Consider the following 16,758-nt stretch of genomic DNA (forward strand, 5'->3'; position numbering starts at 1 on the left):
GTGGTTGAAATAGGGGCAGGGACTCTGAAGCCCCGCCCAGTCAAATGGCAAGAAAACACAACGTGCTCAAAATAAATAAGTCGCGCTATATATCGTCGCATTGTGATATTTCGCCCTCGACCATCATGTCTATTTGCCTTCCCTAAAACTGAACTGAGACACAAGTATGTTTATACATGATTAACCGACCAAATATTGTCTCTTGCATATCATAACCAAATCATCTCTGCAATTGCCATTTACTAGGCTGGGTGAACCCTGTCTGAAACCACACTAGCCATTTACTATGAAGCAGAAGTGCTCATGAAGCAGATAGACTGCCCACTCCATACAGTCTATGATGAAGTCATTGTCAGGATGAAGGATAAGGAAGTAAAAGGTTGGTATTAAACGCTCAGCCTGTCTGAAGTAGCCCCAATAACACAGAGTAAATTCATAAATTGTGATTGGATTTTAGGCCTAGGGAATGCATGCGCTGTCCCCGACTGCAGTCCTTTCCAGATGAAATATTGTTGCATTTGTTTGTTTTTCAACAGAATCAATGTTGTTTACATTTTGGATTATACATTATACATAATAATACATTATTAGATTGAAGTTATTTGGTTTACATCATCAATTGTGTGGATAGTTCAACAAAACATTTTACTGTAAGAAGGAAGGTTGATAAGAACCATTTCTATTACTGTAATGCATTAACGTTTACCTGCAATTTCACGATGAGCCAGCTGAGGGAGGCAAAGACAAACGTTTTCAACAAAGACCTAAAGCACAGAGAGTAGGATTACTGTGTGTGCAGAGCAGCTGCTGCAAGATGTTGAAAATCTCAAGGGCAGTGACAATGTCATATCACAATTAAGGAAGGGAGACACTGAAAAGTATTCCTTTACCTAAGCGATGGGGAAATACCAATCCCCTTTATGGGATGTTCCATAATATTATTCATTCATGCTATGCATGTGTTTTCAGGGATCATTGACAGTAATCAATACAAATGAGATGTTCTCTCTGTTCTGATTTCATCATGACCATTATCTGAGAGTAAAGAAGCAGAGTGGGGCTTAAGGGGTCTAGACACAGAGTGCTGCAGGTCTTCTCTAACATTCAGCCAGCAATGTGTAGTCAGGATTTCACCAGCCTCTGTCTGCACTCTGTCTGTCTGTAAGTCCAGTGAAGGGTCTGTGAAATCTCATCTCTGGCCCACTGTCAATCAGTGAAGCTACGCTAGGCCTACTATTGCATTCACCGCCTTGTAGACCCATCTGTCCACAATTTCAACAGAACACGTTCTAGTCTGGTGGCTGCTCAGGAAGCATGTCTCCATCATGCTTTTCAGAGGTCCTTTATGTGTTTTCCAGAGAATATATTTCAAATGTAGGTCAGAACTGGTATTTCACTGCTGTGTCTTCAGGCTCAAATGGGCTTGCTACATCCGACAGAAAGCATAGCCTACTTGTGTACAGATGTGAAAGCATTCAGTCACTGCAACACCTCACATCACAACAAAATCAGAGACACATTTGGCCAGTTCTACTGTACAAGGATATCAGAGGCACATGATGGTTACATTCAGAATTAATTCATATTCAGCACATGTGCCACACTGTGTTTCACTGTGATGTTTATTTCCACACAAATCAACCAATTGTTTCATAAGCATCATAGACTGCTGAGTCCAACATTTCAAATAAATCCATTTTGACATGTAGTGACAAGCATTTTATTACGCTGTGGCAACATAAGACATGACACAGTGGGAGTGGTAAACTGACCCCAGTGGACAAATAAACAGTCTGAACGCTGTATTAGCACTTGTGTCATCACAGGGCATCATGACATGAAAAGGTCAATAACAGAGGTTACACAATGCCCACCGCAGGTCAAAGGTCAATAACAGAGGTTACTAAATGCCCACCGCAGGTCAAAGGTCAGTAACAGAGGTTGCTAAATGCCCACAGCGGTCAGACAGGCTATGCCCTAGTGTACGATAACACAGAACTAGGGATAAATATCCAAAATGAATATTCAGGCCTATTTCACAGACTACTCCACACACACTGGTCATCTGTAACTGACACAGACTAGAAACCTTTAGCCTTTGCTGTACTACACATGTACAGACCAGCGATGGTTTAAGTTATGTAAAAAAAAGTCTAATATAAAGCAGATTTAATAATGATTTGCAGATGGTATGATCTACAATAGGTAAGTACAGTGTGTCAAAACAAAGGGGGGGAAACAGTCATTGAGGCAACTCCATAACCACTCTCCTCTCATGCAGGATATAGAGATTAAGTGAATTAACATCAACAACAACAACAACGTTAAGCCTCCCCATGATAGGGGAATAGTTACAGCTGCACTAGGTATTTAAAGTTCATCAGACTACACCACTCCACTGTCACAGAGATGAGATACGTTGTACATATACAAATGTATACCAGCAGTCCAAGTGGATTTGTTACGATCCTCCTCTTTTCCCTCCCTACTGAGATGGTCTCCCCAGGGGAGTAGGAGCAGTCAAAAACACACTAACACTCGAGGGTTTCTACAATTAGTACATCAAATTGCACATCAACTTTCAATGTATTTTTTTCCGCTTTACAAAAATGAAGCTATAGTAAAAATATAGAACATATTGTGGCCTGTTACGGAAGCGTAAACATCTACTCGCAGCCTTATCTAGAGATAACAGTCGGACACTAGGCCGTAGCCATGGGGAGCACAAATGTCTGAAAGAAGTTTAACAGTTTTGAATGTAATGATTTTACAATCCATTTCCCTTTTAATGTACAACACTAGTCATTTAACAGTATCAGACTGTGTATGCCTAAGGCAAAACATTTGACAGTGGCTTTGCACTCAAAATTATAATGTGGCCACAGGTCGGCACAAGAACTTATCCTGAGATAAAACATGAATGCACTTACAGAAGAAACCAAATCTAACAAGCTCAAGATGATATAAAGAAAATGTAATAATAGCCCTAATGCTCCAGCTAGTTCAGATATCGGCCTTAGTGTGCCGCGGCGAGGCGCGTGACTGTGTTGGTGCTTGATAATAGCAAGTCTCTGTTGAGAGTCAATGGGCAGAGCCAGTGGCTTGTTGTATAAGCACGTGGGGTACTTGCTCCTCTCCCTTTTCACAACTGGCCTTTCAATGCAGTTTGCACTGACATCACTATATTTCACCCACACTACAAAAAGCACCCAAGAATTGGCTTTTGCATTCATTTTTTTTTTTTTTTTTCCAATTGATTATGTGATTGAAATTAAAATTGAACTGTGGGCATATCTGATATTAATAATAAAAAAAAGTTCAGGGAATTTAGAATAGCTGTGGTCAAATTGAACATCCCTATAAACGGAAGGTCAAAGCTAAGACAAAGCGAGCAATTGTCTGGTCAAAATAATCTTATGGTGTAAATGCCATGTTGATTCTAAACAGAACAAAGAGGTATTTCTTCCAACTATGCCTTTGGCTTCCATTAATAAGCACATTCTTTTCCCCCAAATGGTTACTGCGTATGATTCAACAATGTACTTGAACTAACCAACTAGGGGAGAATTAAAGTAAGCTAAAAAAAAATGCTTTAACTAGGGGAAAACTAAAGTAAGCTAAAAAATGCTTTCTGTGTATTCACAGAAGCTGCCGAGTAAGAGCTTTGGACAGACAGACAGACACACATCCTCACCAAAACACACATTCCAGGACACACACACACGCACGCACACACACACACACACAACCTACTGCATATCTACACTAGTAAGAGCAAAGAGTAGTAGTTTAGTTTGAGCATTAGGTCGATTTCTGTGCCATGCACACCGTCACTCTCTAATCTTTACGGTTGTCAAAATGACTCAACAAAAAATAATGTTGTCGTTTCACAGATGAAATAAAGACAGTTTTAATTAAGATCAATGTTTTAGCCTCAGCTAATGGTCCAAAATAACATACTGTAGGTCCACTGCACAAGGTGCCAACTAAGTTAAGCTTCAGAACAGTCTAGCAAGCTGCCTGTTTACAGTGAGTAACTGGACCAGACCAATACCTCTTAGCACAAAGACTGGTTTACTCACAACTTGGCTTTCTACACATCCCAGTATGGGATAGCCATTGTTTAACAATGTAATGTGTCTACAAAGTGTGTATGTGCTGTATAGTAGTCTGTGTGTCACCATTGGATTGTTCCCAATGAGATCCACAACGTATGACTATGTCTGATCAGTTTACTTTTTCACAGTGTGGAATTTTCAATAAATGATGTACAGAGTTTTTTTTATCGATAGCTTAATGCTAAAAGGGCATGATATGCTGTAGATGAAAATGTGGCGTATTTTCTGTTGTTTTAAATGGAATGGAGTAGGGGAGAACTTCAGAACCCACATATTCAGAACACATACGGGCACTTCAAATACTTTCCTGAAGAAAAAAAAATTCAATTCAATTCCTTGATGAATTCAAAATAATGTTCCACTGGATATTTCCATTTGAGTATGAGTCTGTTAATTCAACAGGCCAAAAACTATGTGTCCATAGCCACAAAGAGGATTACATTCAGTAGCAGTAGTTCTGTGTCAGGGTTCCCATAGTGATCCACACGTGGACTAGCAAATGTGTCTTCCTGTGTAACAAACCCATCAGGACTTCATTACAGTGTAGAGAGGACAGTCAGAGCAACATTGCCATGCCAGTCAACAGGTAATAACCATATTTCACACACCTTTATAAACTAAGTTTTGGGGCTGAAGGAATTGAAACGCAAGGTCATAACTCTTGCTTCAGCCACATCACCTCAGGCATTTAATGTTTACATTCATAGTTTTACGCCCCAGTCAGTCACAGACAAGCCTTTGTGTTAGGGGACAAACACAACAGCCTCAGTTGGATTATTATTGCCTAAGAATCGACAAGCAGTCCAAGCAGCGTTTTTAAAGAACGAAGGGCACATCAGTGAGAGGAGGGAGCATCCTGCTACAACAGGACAGTTAGAGGATGAGGGTAGTCACTGGTGTCCAAAAAAAGCCAACAGCTCGAGACTTTCATAGCCTTGACTGTTCAGTCATATAAATCAGGAAAGAGAGAGGGAGAGGAAGAGAGAGGGAGAGAGAGAGAGAGAGAAAAAGAGAGAGGGAGAGAGAGAGAAAGAGAGAGAGAGAGAGAAAAAGAGAGAGGGAGAGAGGAAGAGAGAGAGAGAGGAACAGATTTAGTCAGGAAGCTAGGGGGCAGGGGCATCGCTGCAGGAGGGGCATGGCGGGCTGGGCACTGGGCACTGGGCACTGGGCAGGGCGGGTGAGCTGGGTGGCATTATGCTGACTTCACACAGCCCCACGCAGCTGCTGCTCTTCTGCCTGCCACTCCAGAGGGACGCCAGGCAGCACATTTGCATTCTGCACAGGCGCTTTTGTTTCCCTGCCCGGGAAAAGATGCTCTTTTGTTCTCAGATGCTCCCGGGCAGTAAGTGTGTGTGTGTGTGTGTGTGTGTGTGTGTGTGTGTGGAAGTGAACAAGAGAATGGGGTGAAATGTCCTCATCTGGGGCCCTATGCTCGTCCTGCTCCATGTCCCCTCAGCACCCCTCTGCGTAGTCTTTCGGGCCATCGTCCACTTCCTGGACACCAGAGCACAGCTCCAGAGGCCCGGCGGACAGTGAAGGGCCTCTCCATCCCACGCAGCCTGTGCATGATCCCTCAGGGGTGAGACACAGCCTTCAAACATCATGACGCTCCGTCAGTTTCTCCATCATAACTGACAGCTATGGCCTGCGAATTTTCAAATATCTGAACAGCGTTGAAAGGTTCTACTTCCCCTCCCCTCCCACCTCACGAGGACTGCACCGTGATGACGGCCTCGCTGTGAGCAGGGAGCGTGGGGGTGCACTGGACGGGGCAGTCCTCGGGGGGCAGCTGGGTGTGGGCCTCCTGGGCGGCGCGGAGCGAGCAGTCCACGCTGTCGTGCTCCGGGCCGGCGTCCTCCCTCCCCTCCTCCTCTCTCACGGCGCCCTGTCCGGCATCGTCCTCCCTCTTGCTGTCCGCGTCCGCCTCCACGTCCGCCTTCTTCACCTTGCAGCGGCACACCTCGATGCCCGAGTCTCCCGTCAGGCGGCGGTGGCGGAAGTGGTTCTCGTCGTCCAGGTCGTCCTCCTCGTCCTCCCCGCCGTCTCCCTCCACGTCCGAGACCGCCGACACGCGACTGTCCGGCTCGAAGAAGTGCACGTCGGAGGAGAACAGGGCATGTTTGGGCGGCGAGAGGGTGGCCTTGGGAGACGGCCGCTCCTGCGCCACGTCCTCCCCGCGCCCGACCTCATCCACGGGCAGGGACATGGCGCCCAGCGGGTCGGACAGCACCAGCGGCGCCGGAGGCTGGGGTGGCGACGCGCCCTCCGGCCCGGGTGGAGGTGGTGTCGGCGTGGGCAGGCTGGCGTGCTCGGGCCCCAGGATGGCGGGCTCCGGCGTGGCGCTGGGCACCCTGGAGCCGCCGCCGAGCTCGCTGGGCGTGGTGGCGTTGCTGGTGTCGGTCTCGTCGGTGACCTGCACGGAGAAGGAGGTGCTGCTGTGGGAGGTGAGCGAGCAGGACTCGCAGGAGCAGCTGGTGTAGTTGCTGTGGGAGCTCTGCGAGGAGGTCATGCCGCTGGGGCCCGCGTGGGTGTAGCGAGACGCCCCCTGCAGGGCGAACACGGAGCTGTAGGGCGGAGGGGGCGTGTTGGGCTGCGCCGCCACCTCCTCATACGAGGGCAGCTTGAACGATGCCAGGAAGCCTGAGCAAGAAACACACACACACAAAGACATGTCAGCATACTGACTTAGAGACCTAGGCAAGAAACACACACACACAAGACATGTCAGCATACTGACTTAGAGACCTACTGTAGGCAAGAAACACACACACAAAGACATGTCAGCATACTGACTTAGAGACCTAGGCAAGAAACACACACACACAAGACATGTCAGCATACTGACTTAGAGACCTAGGCAAGAAACACACACACAAAGACATGTCAGCATACTGACTTAGAGACCTAGGCAAGAAACACACACACAAAGACATGTCAGCATACTGACTTAGAGACCTAGGCAAGAAACACACACACAAAGACATGTCAGCATACTGACTTAGAGACCTACTGTAGGCAAGAAACACACACACAAAGACATGTCAGCATACTGACTTACAGACCTAGGCAAGAAACACACACACAAAGACATGTCAGCATACTGACTTAGAGACCTAGGCAAGAAACACACACACACAAGACATGTCAGCATACGGACTTAGAGACCTACTGTAGGCAAGAAACACACACACAAGACATGTCAGCATACTGACTTAGAGACCTACTGTAGGCAAGAAACACACACACAAAGACATGTCAGCATACTGACTTAGAGACCTGAGCAAGAAACACACACACAAAGACATGTCAGCATACTGACTTAGAGACCTAGGCAAGAAACACACTCACACAAGACATGTCAGCGTACTGACTTAGAGACCTAGGCAAGAAACACACACACACAAGACATGTCAGCATACTGACTTAGAGACCTAGGCAAGAAACACACACACAAGACATGTCAGCATACTGACTTAGAGACCTACTGTAGGCAAGAAACACACACACAAGACATGTCAGCATACTGACTTAGAGACCCTGTAAACCAGAATCAAAAGAGCTCTGAGTTTGTCACATCACAGAAGAAGGTGTCAAACCAGATGTATTTCAAATGAAAGTCAATCAAGTTTAAAAAATGGCCTGTACATGTATACTCTGTATATGCTCTCAAACATTGTGAGCAGGTCCACTGACTGTGCTAAAGGCATCAGGAGAAGGTTGCTGTCCCTCTCAGCTGTCTACCACACCAACAATCCTCTAAGCCAGCTGATTCTAATTTCATTTCTTTTTAACAGGATCTGAACAATTCTGTCATCCAGGAGATATACAGTACATCTAGCATGTGAAGGCATGGCAAACACTCCCAACAGGCATTCTGAGATTCTGAACATGATTCTTCTCTGCTGTAACTCAGTCACAGAGTTGGGAAACTCCTCCCAGGTATGTGTTTCTCTGTCAGCTTGTTTGGTGCACAGCAGAGAGAATACATGTGCAGTACATGGCCAGACACTCTGGGGTGGGTATGTCCCCCAGCTCCTGCAACTCTTAGGGGAGAGGCTATGTTGAGTGGGGAACTCATCGTCTCACCAATATTGCTTTTAGGACCGCCCAAAAATGGAGCACAGAAAAGAAGACTTGACAGGATCAAGAATAGTTATGTTACCTACACAAGGGGTTTCCAAAGATATCTCCCATTTGATCAGTTATCAGGAAAATATGAAAACCACATCTGGCTACCAGAAACATTCAATTACACATTATGTTTAGGCATAGAGGCAGGAAAGGCTTGTTGTTGGCTGACTGCCATCTACATGTAGCTCACATCTTTTGCTCTGAAGGCCACATATTTTCATTTAAAAACTCTTGTTGCCTTCCAGGCAAAAAACATCCTTGTATTGGCGACTCATATCTAGACATATCTGTTGATGATAACCAAGTAAACCAACGCCATCAACAAGTGCCATTTCTCATTGGCTTGTTCTCTGGATACACCACTTCTTAGCTGCAGCCACTATAGACACACAAATGGAGATCCCCAACAGCTAACATCCCAACAGCTCCCCGAGATCCCCAACAGCTAATATAACATCCCAGCCCTGAAGAGCAAAGAGCATTCGTACTGAGGTCCAACATGGAGGCAGGGTAGTTGCAGGCCCCGTGGTAAGCGATGAGGTTGATCTCTCTCTGTCTCTGTTGCTGTTGGATGCGCAGTTTGGCTCGCCGGTGCCGGTACGCACAACAGCAGCTGAACAGGATCAGGACCGTCCAGAGCAACCAGAACCCTGCACACACACACACACACACACACACACACACACACACACACACACACACACACACACACACACACACAGACAGATCATTTCCTAATGCAGTTCAGAGAGGGGCTTGCCTGACCAGTATAATATATGGAACGGTACACAGTAAAAATCTGCATGGCTCAGCTTCAGAGCCTTTTAAAGTCAATGTGGATGCCGCAGACTTGGCCGGCACTACCTCTGGCGAGCAGCAGTTTATTAGGATGTCCTTTGCACTTAGTGCTTTTGATTAAACATTTGCTTATGTGCTGCATTTAAGTTTACCACTGTCATCCTACAGGTTTGTGTTGGTGCTAGCAGATTTCAGTTCCTCAGCACACATTCAGCCCTGTTAGGTATACCACGCAGCCTAGACCAAGAGCAGGACTCAGTGCAACACAAATGACTGAAGCAGTCAGGACTTACACCAGAGCTCATAGTAGTAGGTGCAGCAGGACTTACACCAGAGCTCATAGTAGTAGGTGCAGCAGGACTTACACCAGAGCTCATAGTAGTAGGCAGGACTTACACCAGAGCTCATAGTAGTAGGCAGGACTTACACCAGAGCTCATAGTAGTAGGCAGGACTTACACCAGAGCTCATAGTAGTAGGTGCAGCAGGACTTACACCAGAGCTCATAGTAGTAGGCAGGACTTACACCAGAGCTCATAGTAGTAGGTGCAGCAGGACTTACACCAGAGCTCGTAGTAGTAGGCAGGACTTACACCAGAGCTCATAGCAGTAGGTGCAGCAGGACTTACACCAGAGCTCATAGTAGTAGGCAGGACTTACACCAGAGCTCATAGTAGTAGGCAGGACTTACACCAGAGCTCATAGTAGTAGGTGCAGCAGGACTTACACCAGAGCTCATAGTAGTAGGCAGGACTTACACCAGAGCTCGTAGTAGTAGGCAGGACTTACACCAGAGCTCGTAGTAGTAGGTGCAGCAGGACTTACACCAGAGCTCATAGTAGTAGGCAGGACTTACACCAGAGCTCGTAGTAGTAGGCAGGACTTACACCAGAGCTCATAGTAGTAGGCAGGACTTACACCAGAGCTCGTAGTAGTAGGCAGGACTTACACCAGAGCTCATAGTAGTAGGTGCAGCAGGACTTACACCAGAGCTCATAGTAGTAGGCAGGACTTACACCAGAGCTCGTAGTAGTAGGCAGGACTTACACCAGAGCTCATAGTAGTAGGCAGGACTTACACCAGAGCTCATAGCAGTAGGTGCAGCAGGACTTACACCAGAGCTCGTAGTAGTAGGCAGGACTTACACCAGAGCTCATAGTAGTAGGCAGGACTTACACCAGAGCTCATAGTAGTAGGCAGGACTTACACCAGAGCTCATAGTAGTAGGCAGGACTTACACCAGAGCTCGTAGTAGTAGGCAGGACTTACACCAGAGCTCATAGTAGTAGGCAGGACTTACACCAGAGCTCATAGTAGTAGGCAGGACTTACACCAGAGCTCATAGTAGTAGGTGCAGCAGGACTTACACCAGAGCTCATAGTAGTAGGCAGGACTTACACCAGAGCTCATAGTAGTAGGTGCTGCAGGACTTACACCAGAGCTCATAGTAGTAGGTGCAGCAGGACTTACACCAGAGCTCATAGTAGTAGGCAGGACTTACACCAGAGCTCATAGTAGTAGGTGCAGCAGGACTTACACCAGAGCTCATAGTAGTAGGCAGGACTTACACCAGAGCTCATAGTAGTAGGCAGGACTTACACCAGAGCTCATAGTAGTAGGCAGGACTTACACCAGAGCTCATAGTAGTAGGCAGGACTTACACCAGAGCTCATAGTAGTAGGCAGGACTTACACCAGAGCTCGTAGTAGTAGGTGCAGCAGGACTTACACCAGAGCTCATAGTAGTAGGCAGGACTTACACCAGAGCTCATAGTAGTAGGCAGGACTTACACCAGAGCTCATAGTAGTAGGCAGGACTTACACCAGAGCTCGTAGTAGTAGGCAGGACTTACACCAGAGCTCGTAGTAGTAGGTGCAGCAGGACTTACACCAGAGCTCATAGTAGTAGGTGCAGCAGGACTTACACCAGAGCTCATAGTAGTAGGCAGGACTTACACCAGAGCTCGTAGTAGTAGGCAGGACTTACACCAGAGCTCGTAGTAGTAGGCAGGACTTACACCAGAGCTCATAGTAGTAGGCAGGACTTACACCAGAGCTCATAGTAGTAGGTGCAGCAGGACTTACACCAGAGCTCGTAGTAGTAGGCAGGACTTACACCAGAGCTCATAGTAGTAGGTGCAGCAGGACTTACACCAGAGCTCGTAGTAGTAGGCAGGACTTACACCAGAGCTCATAGTAGTAGGTGCAGCAGGACTTACACCAGAGCTCGTAGTAGTAGGCAGGACTTACACCAGAGCTCATAGTAGTAGGCAGGACTTACACCAGAGCTCATAGTAGTAGGCAGGACTTACACCAGAGCTCATAGTAGTAGGCAGGACTTACACCAGAGCTCATAGTAGTAGGTGCAGCAGGACTTACACCAGAGCTCGTAGTAGTAGGCAGGACTTACACCAGAGCTCATAGTAGTAGGTGCAGCAGGACTTACACCAGAGCTCGTAGTAGTAGGCAGGACTTACACCAGAGCTCATAGTAGTAGGCAGGACTTACACCAGAGCTCATAGTAGTAGGCAGGACTTACACCAGAGCTCATAGTAGTAGGCAGGACTTACACCAGAGCTCATAGTAGTAGGCAGGACTTACACCAGAGCTCATAGTAGTAGGCAGGACTTACACCAGAGCTCGTAGTAGTAGGTGCAGCAGCCCGTCTCCCCGCAGCAGTGGCCCGTCTCACACAGATAGCCGGGGTTGTTGTTGACGCCATGGCAATACTTTGCACTCTCCATGATGTGCTGGCTACCTTGATACTTCACACCCTGTGCAGCAGTACAGTACGGAAGAGAGAGAGAGAGAGAGACGAAGGTCAGTCAGTATAGTCGGGATAGTGGACACAGAAAATAGATCTCTTCTCAGTGCTACAGTATGAGGTTTACAATTTTAGAATTATAGAATGATGACAGATGATCAACAGAACCATGTATTTAAAAACATGCATTTAAGCTACAACATGTACAAAATGAGAGAGAAACAGAGAGTGCCCAAAATACAGTACCGGGTCTAGTTCAGAAACCACAGAACAGGACAGACAGCGCTACATGCAATAGGAGGGCTCATGCATTTCTCGCCTTGCTAAGGGTTCCCATACCACCACTGGCTACCATGTCAGGAGATACAGCCACCTGTGAGTCAACAGCCAGAAAGTCGAGTTTTTTACAACCTCTTTATTTGCTTTGTCTTTATCACTGCCCAAAATCTGAGCTATAATATAGTAATAATTGAGTAGTTTTCACCTTTTGAATTGTTTCAGGAGTAACTGACACCTGTAATAAAGTAAAAAATACAATTTCATAAAACATATCCTCTGACAATTAAGCAATGCAATATCATGTGTGTAGTCCCACGACAGTATTTCTACCACTATGCAGCTTTTATAAAACAGCAACATGAAACTAATCAAAAACGAGCTGGAATACCATCCCAGCCCATATCTAACATAATGTGGCGAGGCTGCGACTGCTGTGCTGAATGGATCTGTGGCGAGAGGAGAGGAGGAGGCGACTCACCTCGGCTGTGTTCCCATGGGGCTCCAGCAGGGAGATGGTCATGGGCTGAGGAGACGCATCCAGAGGCGGGAGAGACAAGGAGACAGAGAGGGCAGGGATTAACCGGCCGGAGTGACAGCACGGGACGGAGAACAGAGCAGATTCTCCATCAAACGGGACGAGTTCTTTTCCTCCGCCCGATGCAGCTTGCACCTTTCCCCTCCTCTCTACGCCCTCTCTGCCTGGCACACAGCAGCTGACTGCCTGCTCTCATCCACGCGGCTGCTGGCTATTCTGCTGGCAGAGTCCTGCGCGAGTCCTGCTCCTGTACCGCTCTGTGTGCATCTCAGCGCTGCTGGACTGAGCGGCCGGCCCATGTGACCTCCTCTCCCTCTGTGGAGGGGCTTCCCCTCAATGGGCCTTTACACAACCAGCAGACAGCCAGCACCAAAAAGCCAGACACTTCAGGGCCTCAGATCCACCCACAGACCACCCCCACCCCCACCCCCAAACCAAACCAAACCAAACTAGACCAACCCTTAGCCCACATGAGCCACAACCTCAGTCCCTGCCTCATCTTTCTGCATGCATCAGTTTCTCCAAGAGAGTTTTATCAAAAATAATGATCTCTCTGTCTCTGTCTGTCTCTCTCTCTCTCTGTCTCTCTCTCTCTTTTATACACACACACACACACACACACACACACACACACACACACACACACACACACAGACGATATGTCGGAGCTCATTACTTATTTATCTTGCATGGGCTGTTTGCGGAGAGTGGCCTCTGTCTCCAGGTGAAAGCTGCAGGAGTCTGAAGGTCAGTCTGGAGTCTGTAGGTCAGCCTGGAGTGTATTTAAGATCCAAACTAGCAACACATGATCTCAGAGTCAACTCACTAGCAACACATGATCTCAGAGTCAACTCACTAGCAACACGTGATCTCAGAGTCAACTCACTAGCAACACGTGATCTCAGAGTCAACTCACTAGCAACACGTGATCTCAGAGTCAACTCACTAGCAACACATGATCTCAGAGTCAACTCACTAGCAACACGTGATCTCAGAGTCAACTCACTAGCAACACATGATCTCAGAGTCAACTCACTAGCAACACATGATCTCAGAGTCAACTCACTAGCAACACATGATCTCAGAGTCAACTCACTAGCAACACATGTTCTCAGAGTCAACTCACTAGCAACACATGATCTCAGAGTCAACTCACTAGCAACACATGATCTCAGAGTCAACTCACAAGCAACACTGACAGGGCATGTGTGTGAGTCGGGCACTTTGACTCAAGTAATATATGGACGAAAAACACATAGTTCGCAAATGGATGAAACTGTGCTCTTCGGACAAATACTAAATTGTTACATTTCTGGATCAGTGGCTTAGTGGCTGCCAGTTATAAGTCTTGCTTTAAAAGCAAAAAAGATCTATCTTACTCAAGATTGCAGAGTAAACATTCCTCTACTAACATGAATTGTGAGAACAGCAGACAAGAGCTGCATGAAGATTCAGGGCTGGTGTCTTCACTCTCTCACCTGCTCTCTATTCAAATGGATGCATTTCATATGCTAAACTCTTGGCAAGTCTCATGCAACAGGTCTGTCCGATGACAGTGACCGCTGTGGACAGCATGGCATCTTGAATTTCCCCTTGGGGATCAATAAAGTATCTATCTATTATCTATCTATCTATGCATTTACATGATGAAGAAATGAGGCCAAACCTGATCAGCCAGAAGGTGTCATGGCAGCCTGAGTTAGCACCTGCATTTGGCAGCAACAACATGCAAAGCATCCAGAATATCAGCCAGATCCATTCAAAACTACACGTTTGGGTATTTGTCCACATTGGTCAGATTCCCATTGCTTCACTGATCACTGAGCAGGCCTTGTCCATGTCGTTTTACTGTCACTGGGATTGCCACACCACACCACCATCGCCACCCTTTACCTCTGCAGCACGCCGACACCACTACCAGTCCTCCGTGCCAGAGATCGATTTTGACAAAGGTCCATTTCACAATCAGCATGTCAACCGCATGCCCGACCGTTAGCAATAGCCTACTGGTGGAAGATCACTCCTCTTACTTAGTATGACAATAGAATCATTAAGGACAGGAGGAATGATTCACAAATACTTGGTGAATAATAATTACTACAGACAAACAAGTCACAGCTCAAGAACACGTACTGTAACTGCAATACAGAGGACGTCTACTTTCTTTGGGCAAACTGATGTAGTAGCTCAACAGCACAACTGACTTGTTATTTGGTGAGTTATGAGGCATAAAGCTCTCCTCCATGATATGTGAGATCTGTTGCTTGTTATTTGGTGAGTTATAAGGCATAAAGCTCTCCTCTATGATATGTGAAATCTGTTGCTTTATGCTGTAGTGTTTTACTTTATCCATGATACATTTGCACAAAACTACCTGAACTGGTATTGATCAGAAAGACACACAGAATGGTATCACATACTGTATGAAAATGGTTTTCCGAACTAGGTCAAGAGAGAATAGAACCACAACATCAGAAAACAGAGCTGGATCAGGGCATCACTGAATCCACTACTGGCTCATCTTCAGACCTAACGATAAAGGGCCTTTTCATTACTGCATCAGCTTACATGCAAAGACACATAGATACACTTATGAGATTATATGAGATGACCCAGGGCTTGTACAGCATCATTAGTAAAACCAACCATATTCGCACAGCAGAATGACACAAAACAGAAAGTTGCTGTGAAACTTTGCATATCACGCTTTGATACAGTATAACATTATTTATCTGAGTAGATTCCTAGATTCCTGCATGTGTGCATACACATGCAACAGCCAGTTACTTTGCAAGTGCATCTTTGATACAGGTGACATTTCGATACCTTGGCTATCTGCATTGGAGAGAGAATTCACTGGCACACTAATTACGCTCACTAATTATGACGAGACGAAAACCTCATCCATCCAGACACTTTAATCAGCGCACTCCCAATATTGCTGAGATGCGTGTGCGTGGTTCTGAAACACTTGAGTGAGCACCACAATGCCGTCGCGAAGGACGTTAAGAGGAAAACACTTGTGACACTGATGTAGCCTATTCATGTCATGACCACAAGCAGTTCAAAAGCTGTGATGCACATTGGTGCTGGGGTAGACTGTTGTTGACAGAACTCATGTAAGCTGGTAATATTATCGTGCGTTACTAAGCTACGATTTACTTTAGGAGCATCCTTACCTCCTCCACTTTCAGTAAATGGCAGAAATGCAGTTGATGGTCCTCGCGAGAATCCTCCATCCCGGTGTACAGGGCCGATGGACAAAAGAAAGGGACAACGTCTCGAGAAAAGGGATGTTAATCGCTAAGCCCCCATCTCTTCCTCTCTATCTCTCTCTCTCCCTCTCTCTCCTCACACAGCCTCCTCCGCAACCGCCATTCTCGGTTGCCGACAGGACGCCCCTCCCAGAATTGCACGCCAACGGGGATGTCGCGGTCGATTCAACAATTCCGCCGGTGCTATTAAGAGAAGGAGGAAACGTTCCAATTCACCCTTGCTGTCACAGACCTGGGGGTTTCGTGAATATTGGTAAAAAGTATCAAAATTGACTTCGAAGGTTTGGGTTTAACATTAATGATGTCATATAACCCCAGCCCCCAATCGGAGAGTGGAAGGAGAGCAGCAGCAGTGATTGGATGGAACATATCATAGCAACAACTGCAGACACTTGTGAGATGCTGTCGATGAAAATCTGTGACAAATTGTCTATCTCCATACTCAAGCAGTTCTTCTGACTATACCTAAATTGGTTCTAATCCCCAATTCCCTTATTGCCCTCAGATATCGAGTTTAATAAGGCCTGATTGCATAAACATTTTGACTATCCCTGCAATTCCCTGGCTTTGCAACGTGAAACACAAAGTGTACAAACATGGAATGAATGAATGAATTAATTAATTAATTAATTAATTAATTAATTCTATAATGCAGCTTCATCCTTTAGGCTACACTGGTGACCTGTGACCTGTGAAGTCTCTTCCGTTAGTCTACGGTCTGCAAAGACATGACAACATAGCAGAGTACTTGTTTTGTGTGAGCATTTTGTTCATGGTCTGCAAACACATGACAACATAACAGAGTAAACAACTTGTCTTGTGTGAGCATTTGTTCATGGATTAAGAAAAATATGTAGCCT

General features: G+C 46.2%; 1 protein-coding gene across 3 annotated transcripts; it reads right to left on the reverse strand.

Moving 5' to 3' along the window:
* Positions 1–5,156: 5,156 nt before the first annotated feature.
* Positions 5,157–14,482, reverse strand: LOC134075149 (WW domain binding protein 1-like). 3 transcript variants are annotated; one of them, XM_062530658.1, is made up of 8 exons: positions 14,290–14,482; positions 13,300–13,418; positions 12,567–12,965; positions 12,294–12,323; positions 12,129–12,182; positions 11,678–11,819; positions 8,738–8,899; positions 5,157–6,758 (listed from the first exon to the last, which is right to left on the reverse strand). In XM_062530658.1, exons 3-8 carry the CDS (start codon positions 12,606–12,608, stop codon positions 5,824–5,826), a joined length of 1,365 nt encoding a protein of 454 aa, XP_062386642.1. In that variant the 5' UTR covers positions 12,609–12,965; positions 13,300–13,418; positions 14,290–14,482; the 3' UTR covers positions 5,157–5,823. The 3 variants fall into 3 exon arrangements, with proteins under 3 accessions (XP_062386642.1, XP_062386644.1, XP_062386645.1); XM_062530660.1 differs by lacking the exons at positions 13,300–13,418; positions 14,290–14,482 and having other exon boundaries at positions 12,567–13,012; XM_062530661.1 differs by lacking the exons at positions 13,300–13,418; positions 14,290–14,482 and having other exon boundaries at positions 12,056–12,182; positions 12,567–12,627.
* Positions 14,483–16,758: the final 2,276 nt, after the last annotated feature.

This window comes from Sardina pilchardus, chromosome 2, assembly GCF_963854185.1.
Source record: "Sardina pilchardus chromosome 2, fSarPil1.1, whole genome shotgun sequence".
Taxonomy (NCBI): Eukaryota; Metazoa; Chordata; class Actinopteri; order Clupeiformes; family Clupeidae; genus Sardina; species Sardina pilchardus.

Bases quoted from the DNA above. Each gene is read 5' to 3' on its own strand.
- LOC134075149 (XM_062530658.1), bottom strand. From the start codon at position 12,608: ATGACCATCTCCCTGCTGGAGCCCCATGGGAACACAGCCGAG. The intron at 11,820-12,128 runs GCGAGAAATGCA...ACTGCTGCACAG, and splicing joins GTATGGGAACCCTTAGCAAG to GGTGTGAAGTATCAAGGTAG. The intron at 6,759-8,737 runs GTACGAATGCTC...TTTCTTGCTCAG, and splicing joins TGCCTCCATGTTGGACCTCA to GCTTCCTGGCATCGTTCAAG.